General features: G+C 32.1%; 2 protein-coding genes across 2 annotated transcripts in view; both read right to left on the reverse strand.

Moving 5' to 3' along the window:
• Positions 1 to 7,327: 7,327 nt before the first annotated feature.
• On the reverse strand, positions 7,328 to 10,963 carry LOC140920368 (uncharacterized). The gene is made up of 4 exons (XM_073368630.1): positions 9,829 to 10,963; positions 9,611 to 9,759; positions 9,377 to 9,505; positions 7,328 to 8,515 (listed from the first exon to the last, which is right to left on the reverse strand). The coding sequence occupies exons 1-4, from the start codon at positions 10,961 to 10,963 to the stop codon at positions 7,328 to 7,330; spliced, it is 2,601 nt and encodes an 866-aa protein (XP_073224731.1).
• Positions 10,964 to 12,773: 1,810 nt separating this feature from the next.
• The window catches only part of LOC140920369 (uncharacterized), a 3,301-nt gene continuing 1,904 nt past the window's right edge, over positions 12,774 to 14,170 (reverse strand). Inside the window, exons 4-7 of the mRNA XM_073368631.1 lie at positions 13,957 to 14,063; positions 13,767 to 13,865; positions 13,124 to 13,701; positions 12,774 to 13,037 (exon numbers count right to left, since the gene is read on the reverse strand). Coding sequence (XP_073224732.1) covers positions 12,774 to 13,037; positions 13,124 to 13,701; positions 13,767 to 13,865; positions 13,957 to 14,063 — 1,048 coding nt within the window. The remainder of the gene's footprint in view (positions 13,038 to 13,123; positions 13,702 to 13,766; positions 13,866 to 13,956; positions 14,064 to 14,170) is intronic.

Raw genomic sequence — 14,170 nt, forward strand, 5'->3', positions numbered from 1 at the left:
GTAGATATTAAGAGATTCCCCATTCTTAATACTCATTTAACTCTAACAATTTTGACGACAATCATTAAGTAAATGCAGATATTAAGAGATTCCCCATTCTTAATACTCATTTAACTCTAACGATTTTCACTATAAACATTAAGTAAACAGAGATATTTAAAGATTCCCCATTTTTAATACTCGTTTAACTCTAATGATTTTCAAATTCCACACAGAACATACTCAGACATATTCTCCAATTCTATCCACAATTCACACCAAATCACATCAATTTATTTTTCCACAAAATCCACACAAACACATCTCAAATTTATAAATATTAATTATGAACACGTCAAACACAACAACCACAAAATTATCACAACCCACCACTCAAACACATCAAATTTCATTTCCTCAAAACCACACATAAATGAGTTAAATTCATTTTGCACGAAACACTCATCAATATCACCAAAACCCAACTCTAAAATTTTACCCATAAAAGCATTAAATTCATTTTCCCCAAATCAACACTTCAACCCTAACAAATTTCTTTTCCGCACAACCACAGATAAGTCCCTAAATGCAAACTAAAAACTTTGGAAGGAGCCCTTACCTTAACGATAGCTCTAACACGCGATTACGGCACCGTAATTAATTCCGGTAAAATCTCCGCTCGCAACGTCGCTTCCAAAGTTAGTTCACTAGCATCGTAGCGTGGAGGTGAGCAACTTTCCCTTCTATTTCTTCTCGAAATGAAGCTTAGATCTAGAAGAAAAGTGGGGGTTTGTGTTTGACGGTTTTGAAACCCATAACACTGTTTTTCTTCGTTTTCGAATGAAACCAGGAGAATGAAGCTGAGGAATCTTTGTTTTCTAACCCACCAAGCCTTGGTTCCCTTTCTTGAAGCAAAAGGAAGCAACAAAAATGATGAAGGGAGAAGGAAGAAGAGATGTAGTGTCGCAAGGCAGGGAGAGGAAGAAAGGATTATGTTTTCTTTCCTTTCCTCTGTTTGTTTTCTTTTCCTTTTTCCTTTTCCTTTCTTTTTCCCTCCAAACATATATATATATATATATATATATGTATGTAACTTAACAAATATCTAAATATCTAGATATTTATTAAAATTACCATTTCACCCATAACTTCTCAAACCACTTTTTTTTTTTAGAAAAATATCTTCTCCCGTCCCAATTCAATTGTCAGATGAATTTTTCTGGAAAACGCTGCATCTCAGAAAATTTTCTTTTCGACAAAAGATTCTCCGTAAATAAATAGAATTATTCTTCACAAATAATTTTAATCGGGGTTCCAAAAATATATTTCTGATATTAAATTCACAAAATATCAATAACTTGGCTAAAAAGCCTCAGAGTTCAATACCAAAATACATCAAAATACATAAATTAGAATTTTAAACTATGGGTCTTACAGGAAAGAAGGCACCTCAAAACAAATGGGTGTATCGAGTTAAGAAGGATCATGATGGCTCCAAAATATACAAAGTCCGACTAGTGGTCAAAGGATTCCAACAAAAGGAAAGAGTTGACTACAATGAGATTTTTGCTCGAGTTAAGTATTGTTGCCAGTGAATAACTCTTTCTTGAGCAGTTGGACGTGAAGAATGCGTTTCTTCATGGAGACTTAAATGAGGAGAGATACATGCACCAACTTGAAGGATTCCCATAAAAAGGGAATGAGAGTAGGTGTGCAAACTAAAAAAGAGCTTGTATGGTCTAAAACAAGCTCCAAGATAGTGGTACAAGAAGTTTGCAAGCTTAATGCACAAGGAATATTTCCAGAAGTGTAACGCCGACCACTGTTGCTTCTTCAAGAGATACAAGTCCAATTATATCATTTTTCTACTTTATGTTGATGATATGTTAGTAGCAGGTTCATATATGAATGATATTAGAAACTTGAAGATGCAGTTGTCAAAAGAATTTGACATGAAGGACTTGGGTACTGCAAAGAAGATCCTTGGAATGCAAATCACGAGAGATAAGCAAAAGAGAACTTTGTAGTTATCTCAAGAAGCATACATCAATCGTGTTTTGCAAAGATTCAACATGGGTAACGCCAAACTGGTTTGCAAACCTTTGGAAAGTCACTTTCATGTAACCAAGGAACAATCACCTCAAACAGAGGAAGAAAGAGAATTGATGGCTAAGATTCCATATGCTTCAACCATTTGAAGTTTGATGTGTGCAATGGTCTGTACGAGGCCAGACATTGGCCATGTAGTGGGAGTTGTTAGCAAGTTTATGTCAAATCCAGGTAAAGCTCATCGAAAAGCAGTAAAATGGATTTTGAGATATCTACGAGCCACCATAGAAAAGTGTTTATACTTCGGTAAAGGAGAGATGAAAGTACTAGGCTATGTTGATGCAGACTTTGCAGGTGAGGTCGATCACCGAAGAAGTACCACTGGTTATATATTCATTGTTGGTACTACAAGAGTTCATTGAATGTCGCAAATACAAAAGATTGTTGTGTTATTCGCAATAGAGGTTGAGTGCGTAGAGTTAACAAAATCTAACAAAGAGATAATATGGCTTTAAGGGTTATTAACATAGTTGTGTTTCATCCAAGAGCAAAGTGCTTTGTATAGTAACAGTCAGAGCGCAATACATCTGGCAAAGAATTCAACATTTCATTCAAGAACAAAGCACATTGATTTTCGTTATCACTTTCATCATATCTCTGCTTGAGGATGAGGTGTTGGCGTTGAAGAAAATTGAAGAAAGTAGGAACCCAACAGACATGTTGACAAAAGTAGTAACCATCGACAAACTGAAGTTGTGATCAACTTCAGTTGGTCTGCTAGAGTAACAGATCAGAGAAGGATGTCGCATGATCAAAGTGTGAAGACCAATTAAAATCAGTCTTCAAGTGGGAGATTGTTAAAGTCAAGATAAGACTTAGCTACTAAGTAAACTTAGTAACCAAGTAAGAAAACTTAGCCAAAAAGCAAGTTTCTTAGCCATGAATGAAATTGCTTAGCCATGAAGTAACTTGGCCATTGAGAAACTTGCTCATAAAGCAAGTGATCTAAATCACCTATAAATAGAGGTCATTAATGAAGAGTGGAATTCATTCCAACTTGAAGAGAATCCAAACATTGAGATAATTTCAAGAGAGCTAGAGAGATTTCTAGCAGTGACATTCTTCGGTGTCATTGGATTTTGGGTAGTGGGAGAGTGTGAGTGTTTGTAAATATTTTGTGTGAATTCTCTTTTTCAATATAAAGATTTGCAGCAGCCCAAAGACATAGGTAGATTTAGCCGAACTCTATAATCAACCTTGTGTGTTATTATTTTGCATTTTTACTTTCACTTTAATTTGACCACAAGAAATTTTGCGTAATTTCCTAACAAAAATTTTGTATTGAATAAAAGGAAACCTCACTCTTTATATAGAGTTTAGGAGAGAATTAACAAACTAACCAAAATTTTATCCTTTTAATCTACTCAAATAATTAAATTAATCATAATTTCAAATTTGGATCAAATTAAATTTAAACTAATCTTAATTTAAATTTGCTATCAAATCTAATCTAAGCCTTAAATCAATCTAAAAAAAGTCAAATCTAGTGGAAGTAAAATTATCCAAAACTAATCAAAATTTAAATCTTGTCAACTAAAATGCTGATATCAAAATTAAATCTAAATCTTAAATCTTTTACAAATTTAAATTTAAATTTAGGTGCATTTTTAAGTACTTTTTCATATGGTTCTTAATTTTTTTTAAAAGCCATATAATTCTTAACTTAAAATGCACATTTTGTACTAATAACAAATTTTAAGAAAATTATAATTAGTTAAGTTATAAGAACATAAAAAAAAAACACAAAAAATTCACCTAAATTTTGTCCTTAAATTTAAATCTACACCATAAATATCTAAAACTAACTACCAAATTTAGTGGAACATTTTTCTATTACAACTTTGACTTTGAGTACACTGTTCCTTTTCACATTCAAAATTTAAATTTAAAAACAAACATTATAAATATTAAAACTAATATATAATAACTTTAGATAACATGAACATTATAAAACCATAATAAATGAAGTAAATTAAAATAAATCTTTTTTATAGGAAAATTAAAACAAATGTTATAACAAAGTATAATAAAATATAAATACAAAAACACACAGTCGAATGCCTCAAATGAGATAAGTGGATAGACAATCACGTCAGTGTCTATTTTTTAGGTAATTTTTCTCTTGGTCTGTGTTTCTTGGCTAACTTTCTATAGTGAGGGACAGAATTAAGGAGTAGATGATAATGAGCTTGAAAATTCTATCATTACTCACAATATAACGCTGACACATACTAATAGTCTCTATTTTTTTTTCAAAAAGAAAGACATACATCATAACTGTGCTATACTAAGTTTAACATGTTTTTGTTTTTCTAACAAAGTTGAGTTTATTAGAAGGTTAGATTTTCATAATATAGTGAAATAGAATTTAAATTTCAAATCTAAGACTAATTTTTGAAGCGCTTTGAATACAATTACTTCTAACTAGAGTTGTTAATTTTTCAAATCTATTAATTATTGACTCCAGCCTATATATTGAAGGGGTCAAAAAATTTCATAATTAAAAAGACTTCAAAAAATAAGAAAGTCTCCAATGTTATAAAACCTCTGAAATTTTGTAGGCTTAGTACTCTTACGGGCCTACTTTTTCAAAAATAAATAAATAAATATCTTTATAAAAAAAAATTGACAATTTCTTTTTTAAAATTTTTTAATAAAAAAGTTTCGATTCCTCTCTAATAAAAAATTATTTATAATTTTTTCTCGAAATTTTTTTAATTCGATAAAAGAAAATTTTGATTTTTTTTAGAATTTTATAAAAAAATTTCTCACAATTTTTTTAGAAAAAAATATTTTTTAATATTTTTTGATATTTTTCGAGAAAAATAAATTTCAAAAATTTTTCAAGAAGAAAATTTTAAAATTAACAAAATCTTGAAAGTCTATGAGCCCCTGAGTTCCCTCTTTTAAGCCCACAAAATAATATGTTAGAGCTTTAAAAAAATTATTTTAATAAGAGACATAATATTAGAGGCTTAATAAGAATTTTTTTTTAAATGAATCTTTTAGTTTGAAGCTTTTTTTGACAATTATACTTTTAATAGAAAAGAAATGAAAAATAAAAAGTGTTTAAAATATTTTTTATTACTCTGTTAAGATTTAAAGGTTGTGTAAAATATTAAATAATGAGTTAATCTATAGATTGTAATTTTACATATGAAATGGTAACAAAATTTATATATGTATAAATAAATTTTACAATTTTTTTATAGTTAATTATCAATAAATTAATAGTTAAATTAGTTTTTCTTGGCTTAATCTGAAACCTCGTTCATATAATATCTTTAGTTTTTCTTGACTATACCTCCTTAGTTTAATTTGTTGCGCAACAAATGAATAAACCACAAGGATAAGAGACAAAAGTTGTAAAAAGAACAAAAAAACAAAGAGTGAAACAGTGTCAAAATGGTGTTGATTGAAAGGGAAAAAAAATGAAAATTAACAACTAGAAGTAACAAAATTGGTGAAATGGGTAAACAAATACCTCGATGCCATTTGGTCTTGGTGGTTTCGAAATCAGGACGACACTTCTTGATCACACTCATATGAACAACATTTCTGTTATTAAAAACAATAAGAAGAAATTTAATATAAAATACAGGGCAGCGTAAATATTTTTTTAAATGTAAATCTATTACAACTATTATATTGTAAAAATTATTTAATTTTTGTTATAATTATTTACAATATCACCCATATGATTAGTCATCATTTGTCAATTATGTAAAAAAATTTATAGTATCAATACATGAAAATTAAACTCATAAAAAAAAATGGTTGTTATTCAATTCTCCAATGTAAGTAGAAGTAACTAGATACCTTAAAAAAATCAAAAAAAGTAAAATTTAAATAAAATTATTATAGAATATTATTTTAAATATTAAAAATACCTCTATTGTTTTCCATCAAAGTAGTGATAAAATTTGTATTACGCCTCCATCATCTAGTGTCAAACCAACCATAGAGAGCAACCAACTAAGTCAATCACATGCTACATCAATATTTTTTAGTTATCTAAGCTATTTATTTTAAAATTTAGATGGTTGAGACAAGAAAAATAAAAGAAGATTATTTTATGTATATACAATTTTATTAAAAACTCATCAAAATTTATTTAAATTCGAGTCTTAGTTAGAATTAAAAAACTAAAAGACATTTAAATAAAAGGTTTAATAATTATATATACGATGGGTAAAGTGATTATTCAAAGAAAGATATTAAAATTAAAGTCTCGTGTAAAATTAGTTAAAAAAACATTCATCACTCTATTTCTCATTAAACACAACCATTTATAAGTAATTGTTTATATTACAAAATGAAAGGGTAAAATTTACTGAATATTAATCATTGTGTGTATGTATTACTGAGAAAAATGAGTTATATATAGGAAACCCCAAAAACTAATCATACATAAGAGAGAATCTAGTTAGAATAACTAACTAGCTAAAACAAACTAAACTGAATAACTAACTAAATCAAAGTATAATACAATTTTATATATCAATACCCTTCCTCAAGCTGATGAGCATATGGATGTGAGTCGAAGCTTGGATAAAAAAGTATGAAATGGTGTAGGATCCAAAGACTTTGTAAACATGTCGGCAAGCTGGAGGTGCAAAGAGATTGGAAGTAAACGAAAAAGATGTTGTTGAAGCTTTTCACGAACGATGTGACAATCGAGCTCAATGTGTTTGGTGCGTTCATGGAAGGAAGAATTTGAGGCAATATGTCTTGTTGATTGGTTATCACAATAAAGAAGTGCAGGTTTTGTGTAAGAAACCTTAAAATCATTGAGAAGATATGTAAGCCATTGAAGTTCACAAACAGTGGAAGCCATGGCCCTATATTCGACTTCAGTAGAAGAACGAGAGACGGTAGCTTGTTTCTTAGATTTCCATGATATAAGCGAATCACCTAGAAAAATGCAAAAACCAGTAATAGATTTGTGTGTGTCGGGACAACTAGCCCAATCCAAATCACAAAAGGACTTGAGTTGAAGGGAAGAAGATGCTGGGAAAAACAGTCCCTGAGCTGGTGATGATTTGAGGTAACGAAGAATCTGAATTGCAGCCCGATGATGTTCAGAAGTTGGTGCTGTCATGTACTGACTCAATTGTTGAACAGAGAAGCTGATGTCGGGACGTGTATTGGTGAGATATATCAGCTAACCAATTAGGCGTCTATATGATGTAGGATCTGGTAGGAAAGAGCCTTCGTCTTTGGAAAATTTCTTGTTTTTCTACATAGGGACAAAAGCTGGTTTTGAAGCCAAAAGACCAGCTTCATGTAAGATATCTAGAGTGTATTTTCGTTGTGAGATGTGCAGGCCAGCCTTGGAGCGAGCTACTTCAAGTCCTAAGAAGTATTTCAAGTATCCTAAGTCCTTGATTTTGAATGTCTTGTTGAGGAAATCTTTAATAAAATGAATTTCAGCAATGTCATTACCTGAAACAATAACATCATCAACGTAGATCAATAAGGCTGTGAATTTATTAGTAGAAGATTTGGTAAACAGTGAATGATTAGAGGCAGATTCTGAGTATCCTATAGAACATAAAGCTGTGGAAAATTTTGCAAACCATTGACGACTGGACTGTTTTAAGCCATACAAGGATTTTAAAAGTTTGCAAACATGTGTAGGATTAGTAGTAGAAATGCCAGGTGGTAATTGCATGTAAACCTCTTCTTCTAAATTACCATGTAAAAATGCATTATGCACGTCTAGTTGATGAATATGCCAATTTTGAGAAGAAGCAATAGATAAAAGTAATCTTACAGTTGTGAGTTTAGCGACAGGGGAATATGTATCAAAAAAATCTATACCTTCAACTTGAGTAAAACCTTTAGCAACTAATCTAGCTTTATACCGCTCTATTGTACCATCAGCTTTATACTTTACCTTATAGACCCATCTGCAGCCAATGGGTTTCTTACCATGTGGAAGAGGAGTCAAAATCCAAGTACTATTTTGGGTGAGAGCTTGAATTTCAGAATCCATAGCTTGAACCCAGCAAGAGTGTTTGACCGCCTGCTTATAAGTATTGGGTTCTTGGACATAAGAAATAACATAAATGAAAGAAAAATGTGCAAGTGATAAATTATTATAAGTTAAAACAGAAGAAATCGGATATAAAGGATTGGATGAATGATCAGCCACAACTATATTGCATTGAAAATCCTGCAAATAAGCTGGTTTTTGCCTTGTTCTAGAGGACCTTCGTAAGGGAGGTGCAGGGCTGTTAGTAGAATCATTAATAATATTTGTATGGTTATCAAAATGTGCATTATGAGGTATATTAGACACATGATCAATGTTATCTACAATATAAATGGGATCATCAAAGAGAAGTGTAGTAAAATCAGTGACATCATTAGGAATACAATGCTCATTAATAGAATCAATGGAAGGATAGGGAAATATATGCTCCTAGAAAACAACGTTTCGTGAAGTAAAAATATCACGTGTATGAATGTCAAATAAAACATAACCTTTTGTCCCTTGTTTAAATCCAAGAAAGATACATTTGCGAGCTCTAGGATCCAATTTAGTCCTATTATTTAATAAAGTTGAAGCAAAAGAAAGACAACCAAACACTTTTAAGTCATTAAATGTAGGTGGCATGCTATAAAGCATATCATAAGGTGTCTTGTTGTGCAATATAGATGTAGGCAATCTGTTGATAATAAAAGTGGCATGACAAAGAGCAAAAGACCAAAAACATTTGGGAAGTTTGGAGTGAAAAAGTAAAGTTCTGGTGATATTTAATAGATGTCTGTGTTTTCGCTCAACAATGGAATTTTGCTGAGGTGTTTCCACACATGAAGTTTGATATAAAATACCTAAATCAAAATAAAAAATAGGCATATTAAACTCAGCACCATTATCACTTCTAATAGTTTTAATTTTTGTTGAAAATTGGGTAGAAACAAAGGTGATAAAGTGCTGGAGTTTAGATCTAGTTTCTGATTTAGCTTTCATAAGGAAAATCCAAGTGAATCTCGTGTGGTCATCAACAATGGTTAAGAAGTATTTATATCCATCTATTGAAATGTCACCAATTGGACCCCAAATGTCAACATGTATTAAATCAAAAGCTTGTAAAGAAATGCTAGAACTTAAAGGAAAAGGAAGTCTAGAAAATTTACCAAAATGACAAGCATCACAAATCACTTTTTTATTGATAGAAACATATGGAAACAATTTACTTATATTGTGCAAAGCAGAAGTAGATGGGTGTCCTAACCTATAATGCCAAATATCAAAAGAATTAGAGTTCATACTATATACATGTTTATTACAAGAAATAGAATCAGATGGCAAAACAGATTCATCATAGGACAAAACAGGGGATTTTTTGAGAACATAAAGATTATTATGATGCTCCACAAGCCCAATCATCTTCTGGGTATGTGAATCCTGAATAACACAAGAGTTTTTACTAAAGATTAGCCTACAATTCAAGTCATGGGTTAATTTAGAAGTTGAAATCAAACTGAATTTGAATTGAGGTATAAAGAGAACATTGTGTAAAGATAAGGATTCATCAAAGATAATGGAGCCAGAAAAATGTGCAAAGATATGGTTACCATTAGGAAATGTAAGGTAAACAGGTTTAATCCTTTCGATTGTAGAAAAACATTGAATGAAAGGACAAACGTGATCAGAAGCACCTGAATCCAATATTCAAAAAGAGAAGTTTAAAGAATCAGAACATGTATTAGAGACACTGGAAATCTCACGATTGGTGGAATCATTGGCCGATTTTTGATTGTCGTGCATAGAATCTTGCTTTGAAGAATGAAGAAGGTTAATGAGAAGCTTAAAATCTTCCTTGGAAAGTTGAGTGGAAGAATCATCTGGAGTTGAAATTGCAGAATGAACCGTCTTGTTATTATTAGCAGAATCAGAATTTGAAGTAGGTGGTTTATGTGATCGATAACCCGGGGGGAAACCATGTTTGAAGTAACAAGTTTCCACTGTGTGATTTGTTTTATGACAGTTGGTGCAAAACACTTGATTTTTCGATTGACCTCGGCCTCTACCACGAGCATGTTGGGGTGGGCCTTGGCCACCAAAGCTAGGGTTTCCAGAATTGAAATGAAAGACAGTATTATCGGGCGTAGTAGGGTTGGTATTCGGTTCTTGTTGAACCACCATAGAATATACCTTGCTAATGGAAGGGAGAGGGTCCATGAGAAGAATTTGTGTGCGCACATTTGCGTAATTGTCGTTCAGACCTTTGAGGAAACACGTAACATATTCATGTTGTTTGAAGGTGTTGACGGTTGTGCTAAGGTTACATTTGAAGGTAGGCGAACAAACACAAGAAGGGGTAGGGCGAAGATCTTCGAGCTCATCCCATAAGATTTTCAGATTCGTGAAGAATGTCGAAAGGTTGCGATCTCCCTGCTTGATGGAGTGGAGATCGCGAAGAAGATCAGAAATCCAAAAGTGGTTACCATTGGTGAATCTTTCGCGCAGGTCACACCAAAGATCGTAAGCGGTGTCGATGCAAATAGTACTCTGAGAAATATGAGAAGATAATGTTCTAGTAATCCAAGAAATGACCATATTGTTGGCACGATCCCATAGCTCAAAATCAGGATGAGTGGACGCCGGTAGAGGAAGAGATCCATTGATGAATTGAATCTTGTTTTTGGATGATAAAGCACGTTTCATGGCCTTGCTCCAATTGTGATAGTTATTGTTGTTTAAGGGTGGTGCGAAAAGAACGGCGCTGGGATTCTCACTAGGATGAAGATAATAAGGGTTACGAGGGTTGAGGGCGGGATCTTTTTCAGGGAAAGAAGTAGTGTCATTTTGTGGTTCGGAATCGGAAGAATTGGAAGAAGAACGAGAGTTAGCGATGGACATGAAGAAAGGGGAAATCTGGAAAAAAATTCTGGGTTTTGAGAAATCAGTGAATGAGGAGAAGAAATTATGGGTTTTGAAAGATGAAGGAGGAGAAGAAATTATGGGTTTGGGAAATCTGGAAAAAATTGAGGGTTTTGAGAAATCAGTGAAGGGGAAGCAAGAAAATTTGGGAAAGTTGGAAAAAATTCTGGGTTTGATATCAGTGAGAAAATTTGGAAGGAAAATTTAGTGGTTTTGAGAAATGAAGCGGAAGCAAGAATTTATTAAAATCTGATACCATATTACAAAATGAAAGAGTAAAATTTACTGAATATTAATCATTGTGTGTATGTATTACTGAGAAAAATGGATTATATATAGGAAACCCCAAAAACTAATCATACATAAGAGAGAATCTAGTTAGAATAACTAACTAGCTAAAACAAACTAAACTGAATAACTAACTAAATCAAAGTATCATACAATTCTATATATCAATAGTTTACTTGCTTGCTTCTTGTGTCAAAAAAGAAAAAAGTTGTTGCTAATTTTATAAAAAAAAAAAATAGTTAGATTTGTCGTCTTACAAGACGAAGATAAAAAAGAAGGATTACAGAGAACTACATTTCAAGTTTTAATTTGAGATGATCACAAACAAAGTGTTCGATGATGCAGATATAGAAGAGGTATAAAAAATTATTTGCACTTTTTTTTTGTCAAAAAAAAGTATTTGTGCACTTTTTCGTTTATTTGTTTTTTTTAATTAATTTTGTTTAGTCTTTAATGTAGTGGGACCGGTGGCATCTTCATGAATAGTATATTTATTATTAGTTAATGCAAAGTAATTTCTATCGCTAAATTGTTGGTTGAACTTCTTTTATAGTATATATTTTTTATTGATGTTATCTTTTCCTGATTTGTTTTTGCAATTTTATAGTATATTTTTGTGATTGATGTTTGATTTGTTTTCGCGATCTTGTTTATTAGATCGAAGCTTGTTTTAACGGGTATGTAGTAGGGTGTGTATCATCTGATAAGTGTACATAGCAATCGAATGGAGCAACTAAGAATTCTAAGTTATTTACTTCATTGTTAGGTTATAAATAAGAATTCTAAGTTTCTTATTTCATTATTAGGGTTATCTTTGATCGGTGTTAGTTGGCCTCGGCTCTATGTTTGATGTCGTGTATCACAACAGTTAGATTGTTAATAATATTTAATTTTCGTCATAATTATTTACAAAATCATCTACATGATTACTCATGATTTGTCAAATGTGTAAAAATAATTGCACTGTCAATGCATGAAAATTAAACCCATACAAAACATGTTTATTATTTAATTCTACGACGTAAGTAGAATTAGTTAAGTACCTAAAAAATCAAGAAAAATAGAATTTATATAAAATTATCATAAAATATTATTTTAAGTATTAAAAATACCTCTGTTATTTTCTATCAAAGTGGTGAAAAAATTTGTATTAGACCTCGATCAACTAGTGTCCACATCAACATTTTTAAGTTATCGAAGTTATTTTCTTTAAAATTTAGATGTTTGAGACAAAAAACCAAAAAAAGAAGAAGGTTATTGTATGTATTTACAATTTTATTAAGTATTAAACTAAAATTTCTCTTAATCTCATTTAATAACAATGAATACAAATTATCGTATATAATTCTTCTCTTGAATTCCAATAAATGAAAATGAGATCCTTTTATAGAGAATAAAACAAATTAAAGCTAAAAATAAGGGAAAATGGTAACAAAAATAACTAACTCTAAACTTTCTTAATAACAAACTCTAATTGAGATAATTAAATGAGAAATGATAGCTATGATAAGCTAACATCCTCCCTCAAACTTGAGTGGATATCAAGAAGACCAAGTTTGGAGGTTAAATATGTGAAAGGACCAAAGTGTAGGGACTTTGTTAGTAGATCTGCAATCTGTTGTGAAGTAGAAATTGGTAGCAAATGAATGACCTCAGCTTGAATTTTGTCGCGAACAATGTGGCAATCCATCTCAATATGTTTGGTGCGCTCGTGAAATACCGGATTGGAAGCAATATACATGGCTGATTTATTATCACAAAAAATCTGCACAGGTGTTGAATAAGAGATCTGGAAATCAGCCAACAAATATAACAATCATTGAGCTTCGCATGTGGCGTGAGCAACAACACGATACTCCGCTTCATAGGAAGAGCGTTCCAAGAGACTAAAGAGGAGCCAAGATAAAAACAGAAACCAGAAGTGGAACGTCGTGTGTCTAAGCAAGCTCCCCAATTAGAATCACAAAAGCCCATTAAATTGAAGGTTGAATTGCTGCTGTAGAATAAGCCACGACCAGGATTGGATTTAATGTAGCGAAAAATGCGGAAGGCAACCTGGAGGTGTAAATCAGTTGGAGCAGATAAGAATTGACTCAACCTACAAACACCAAAAGAGATATCAGGACGAGTGTGAGTCAAGTATAATAATTTTCCAATCAATCGACGAAAAACAAGAGGGTCAGAAAGAAGGTGGCCAGAAGTAGGATGAACCTTCAAGGTAGGATCCATAGGAGTAGAGGGTGGTTTGCATGCTAAAAGCCCCATGTCCTCAAGGAGATCCAAGGAGTACTTGCGTTGACATATTGAAATACCCTTGAAACTCCTGGCAACCTCAAGGCCAATAAAGTATTTAAGGGTGCCTAGATCCCTGATACTAAATTTAGAATGCAAGACTTCCTTAACAATATTTACTTCAACCAAATCATCACCTGCAATTAGCAAATCATCCACATAAATTAGGCGTGAAACTTGAGTTTAAATACCCATTTACAACCTATAGCAAATTTTTTTGGAGGCAATGTAGTTAATTCCCAAGTTTTATTATGAGCAAGAGCATCCAACTCATTTTGAATAGCTTGCCTCCAATTGTTATCTGTAATAGCAATTGTATAGCTAGATGAAAGATCTATGAGAAGAAGATAACTTATCATAGGAAATAAAATGAGAAAGAGGATAGCGAATACCTGAACCGTGCAAATGGGAAACATGAGGATGAGGAATCTTATCGGCCAAAAGTCCACAATGAAAGTCCTTAAGATATGATGGAGGGTTAACTTGTCGGGTAGATTTTCTGGTAGGAATTAAGTGTGGTGAAAAGCTAGGGGAAGGGGCAGAGGCAGGGGAAGGGGCAGGGGGAGGGGCAGGGGCATTTTCAATAGGGGGTGGGGGTAAATGCAA

Source organism: Cicer arietinum, chromosome 5, assembly GCF_000331145.2.
Source record: "Cicer arietinum cultivar CDC Frontier isolate Library 1 chromosome 5, Cicar.CDCFrontier_v2.0, whole genome shotgun sequence".
NCBI classification, from domain to species: Eukaryota; Viridiplantae; Streptophyta; class Magnoliopsida; order Fabales; family Fabaceae; genus Cicer; species Cicer arietinum.

What these genes read in the sequence shown, in the direction of transcription:
- LOC140920368 (XM_073368630.1), bottom strand. Translation starts at nt 10,963, where the DNA reads ATGTCCATCGCTAACTCTCGTTCTTCTTCCAATTCTTCCGATTCCGAA. An exon ending in AATCCTTATCTTTACACAAT is followed by an intron (nt 9,506 to 9,610) that starts GTTCTCTTTATA and finishes TGTGTTATTCAG; the next exon opens with GATTCACATACCCAGAAGAT. An exon ending in CTATTTCTTGTAATAAACAT is followed by an intron (nt 8,516 to 9,376) that starts GTATATAGTATG and finishes GTTGTTTTCTAG; the next exon opens with GAGCATATATTTCCCTATCC.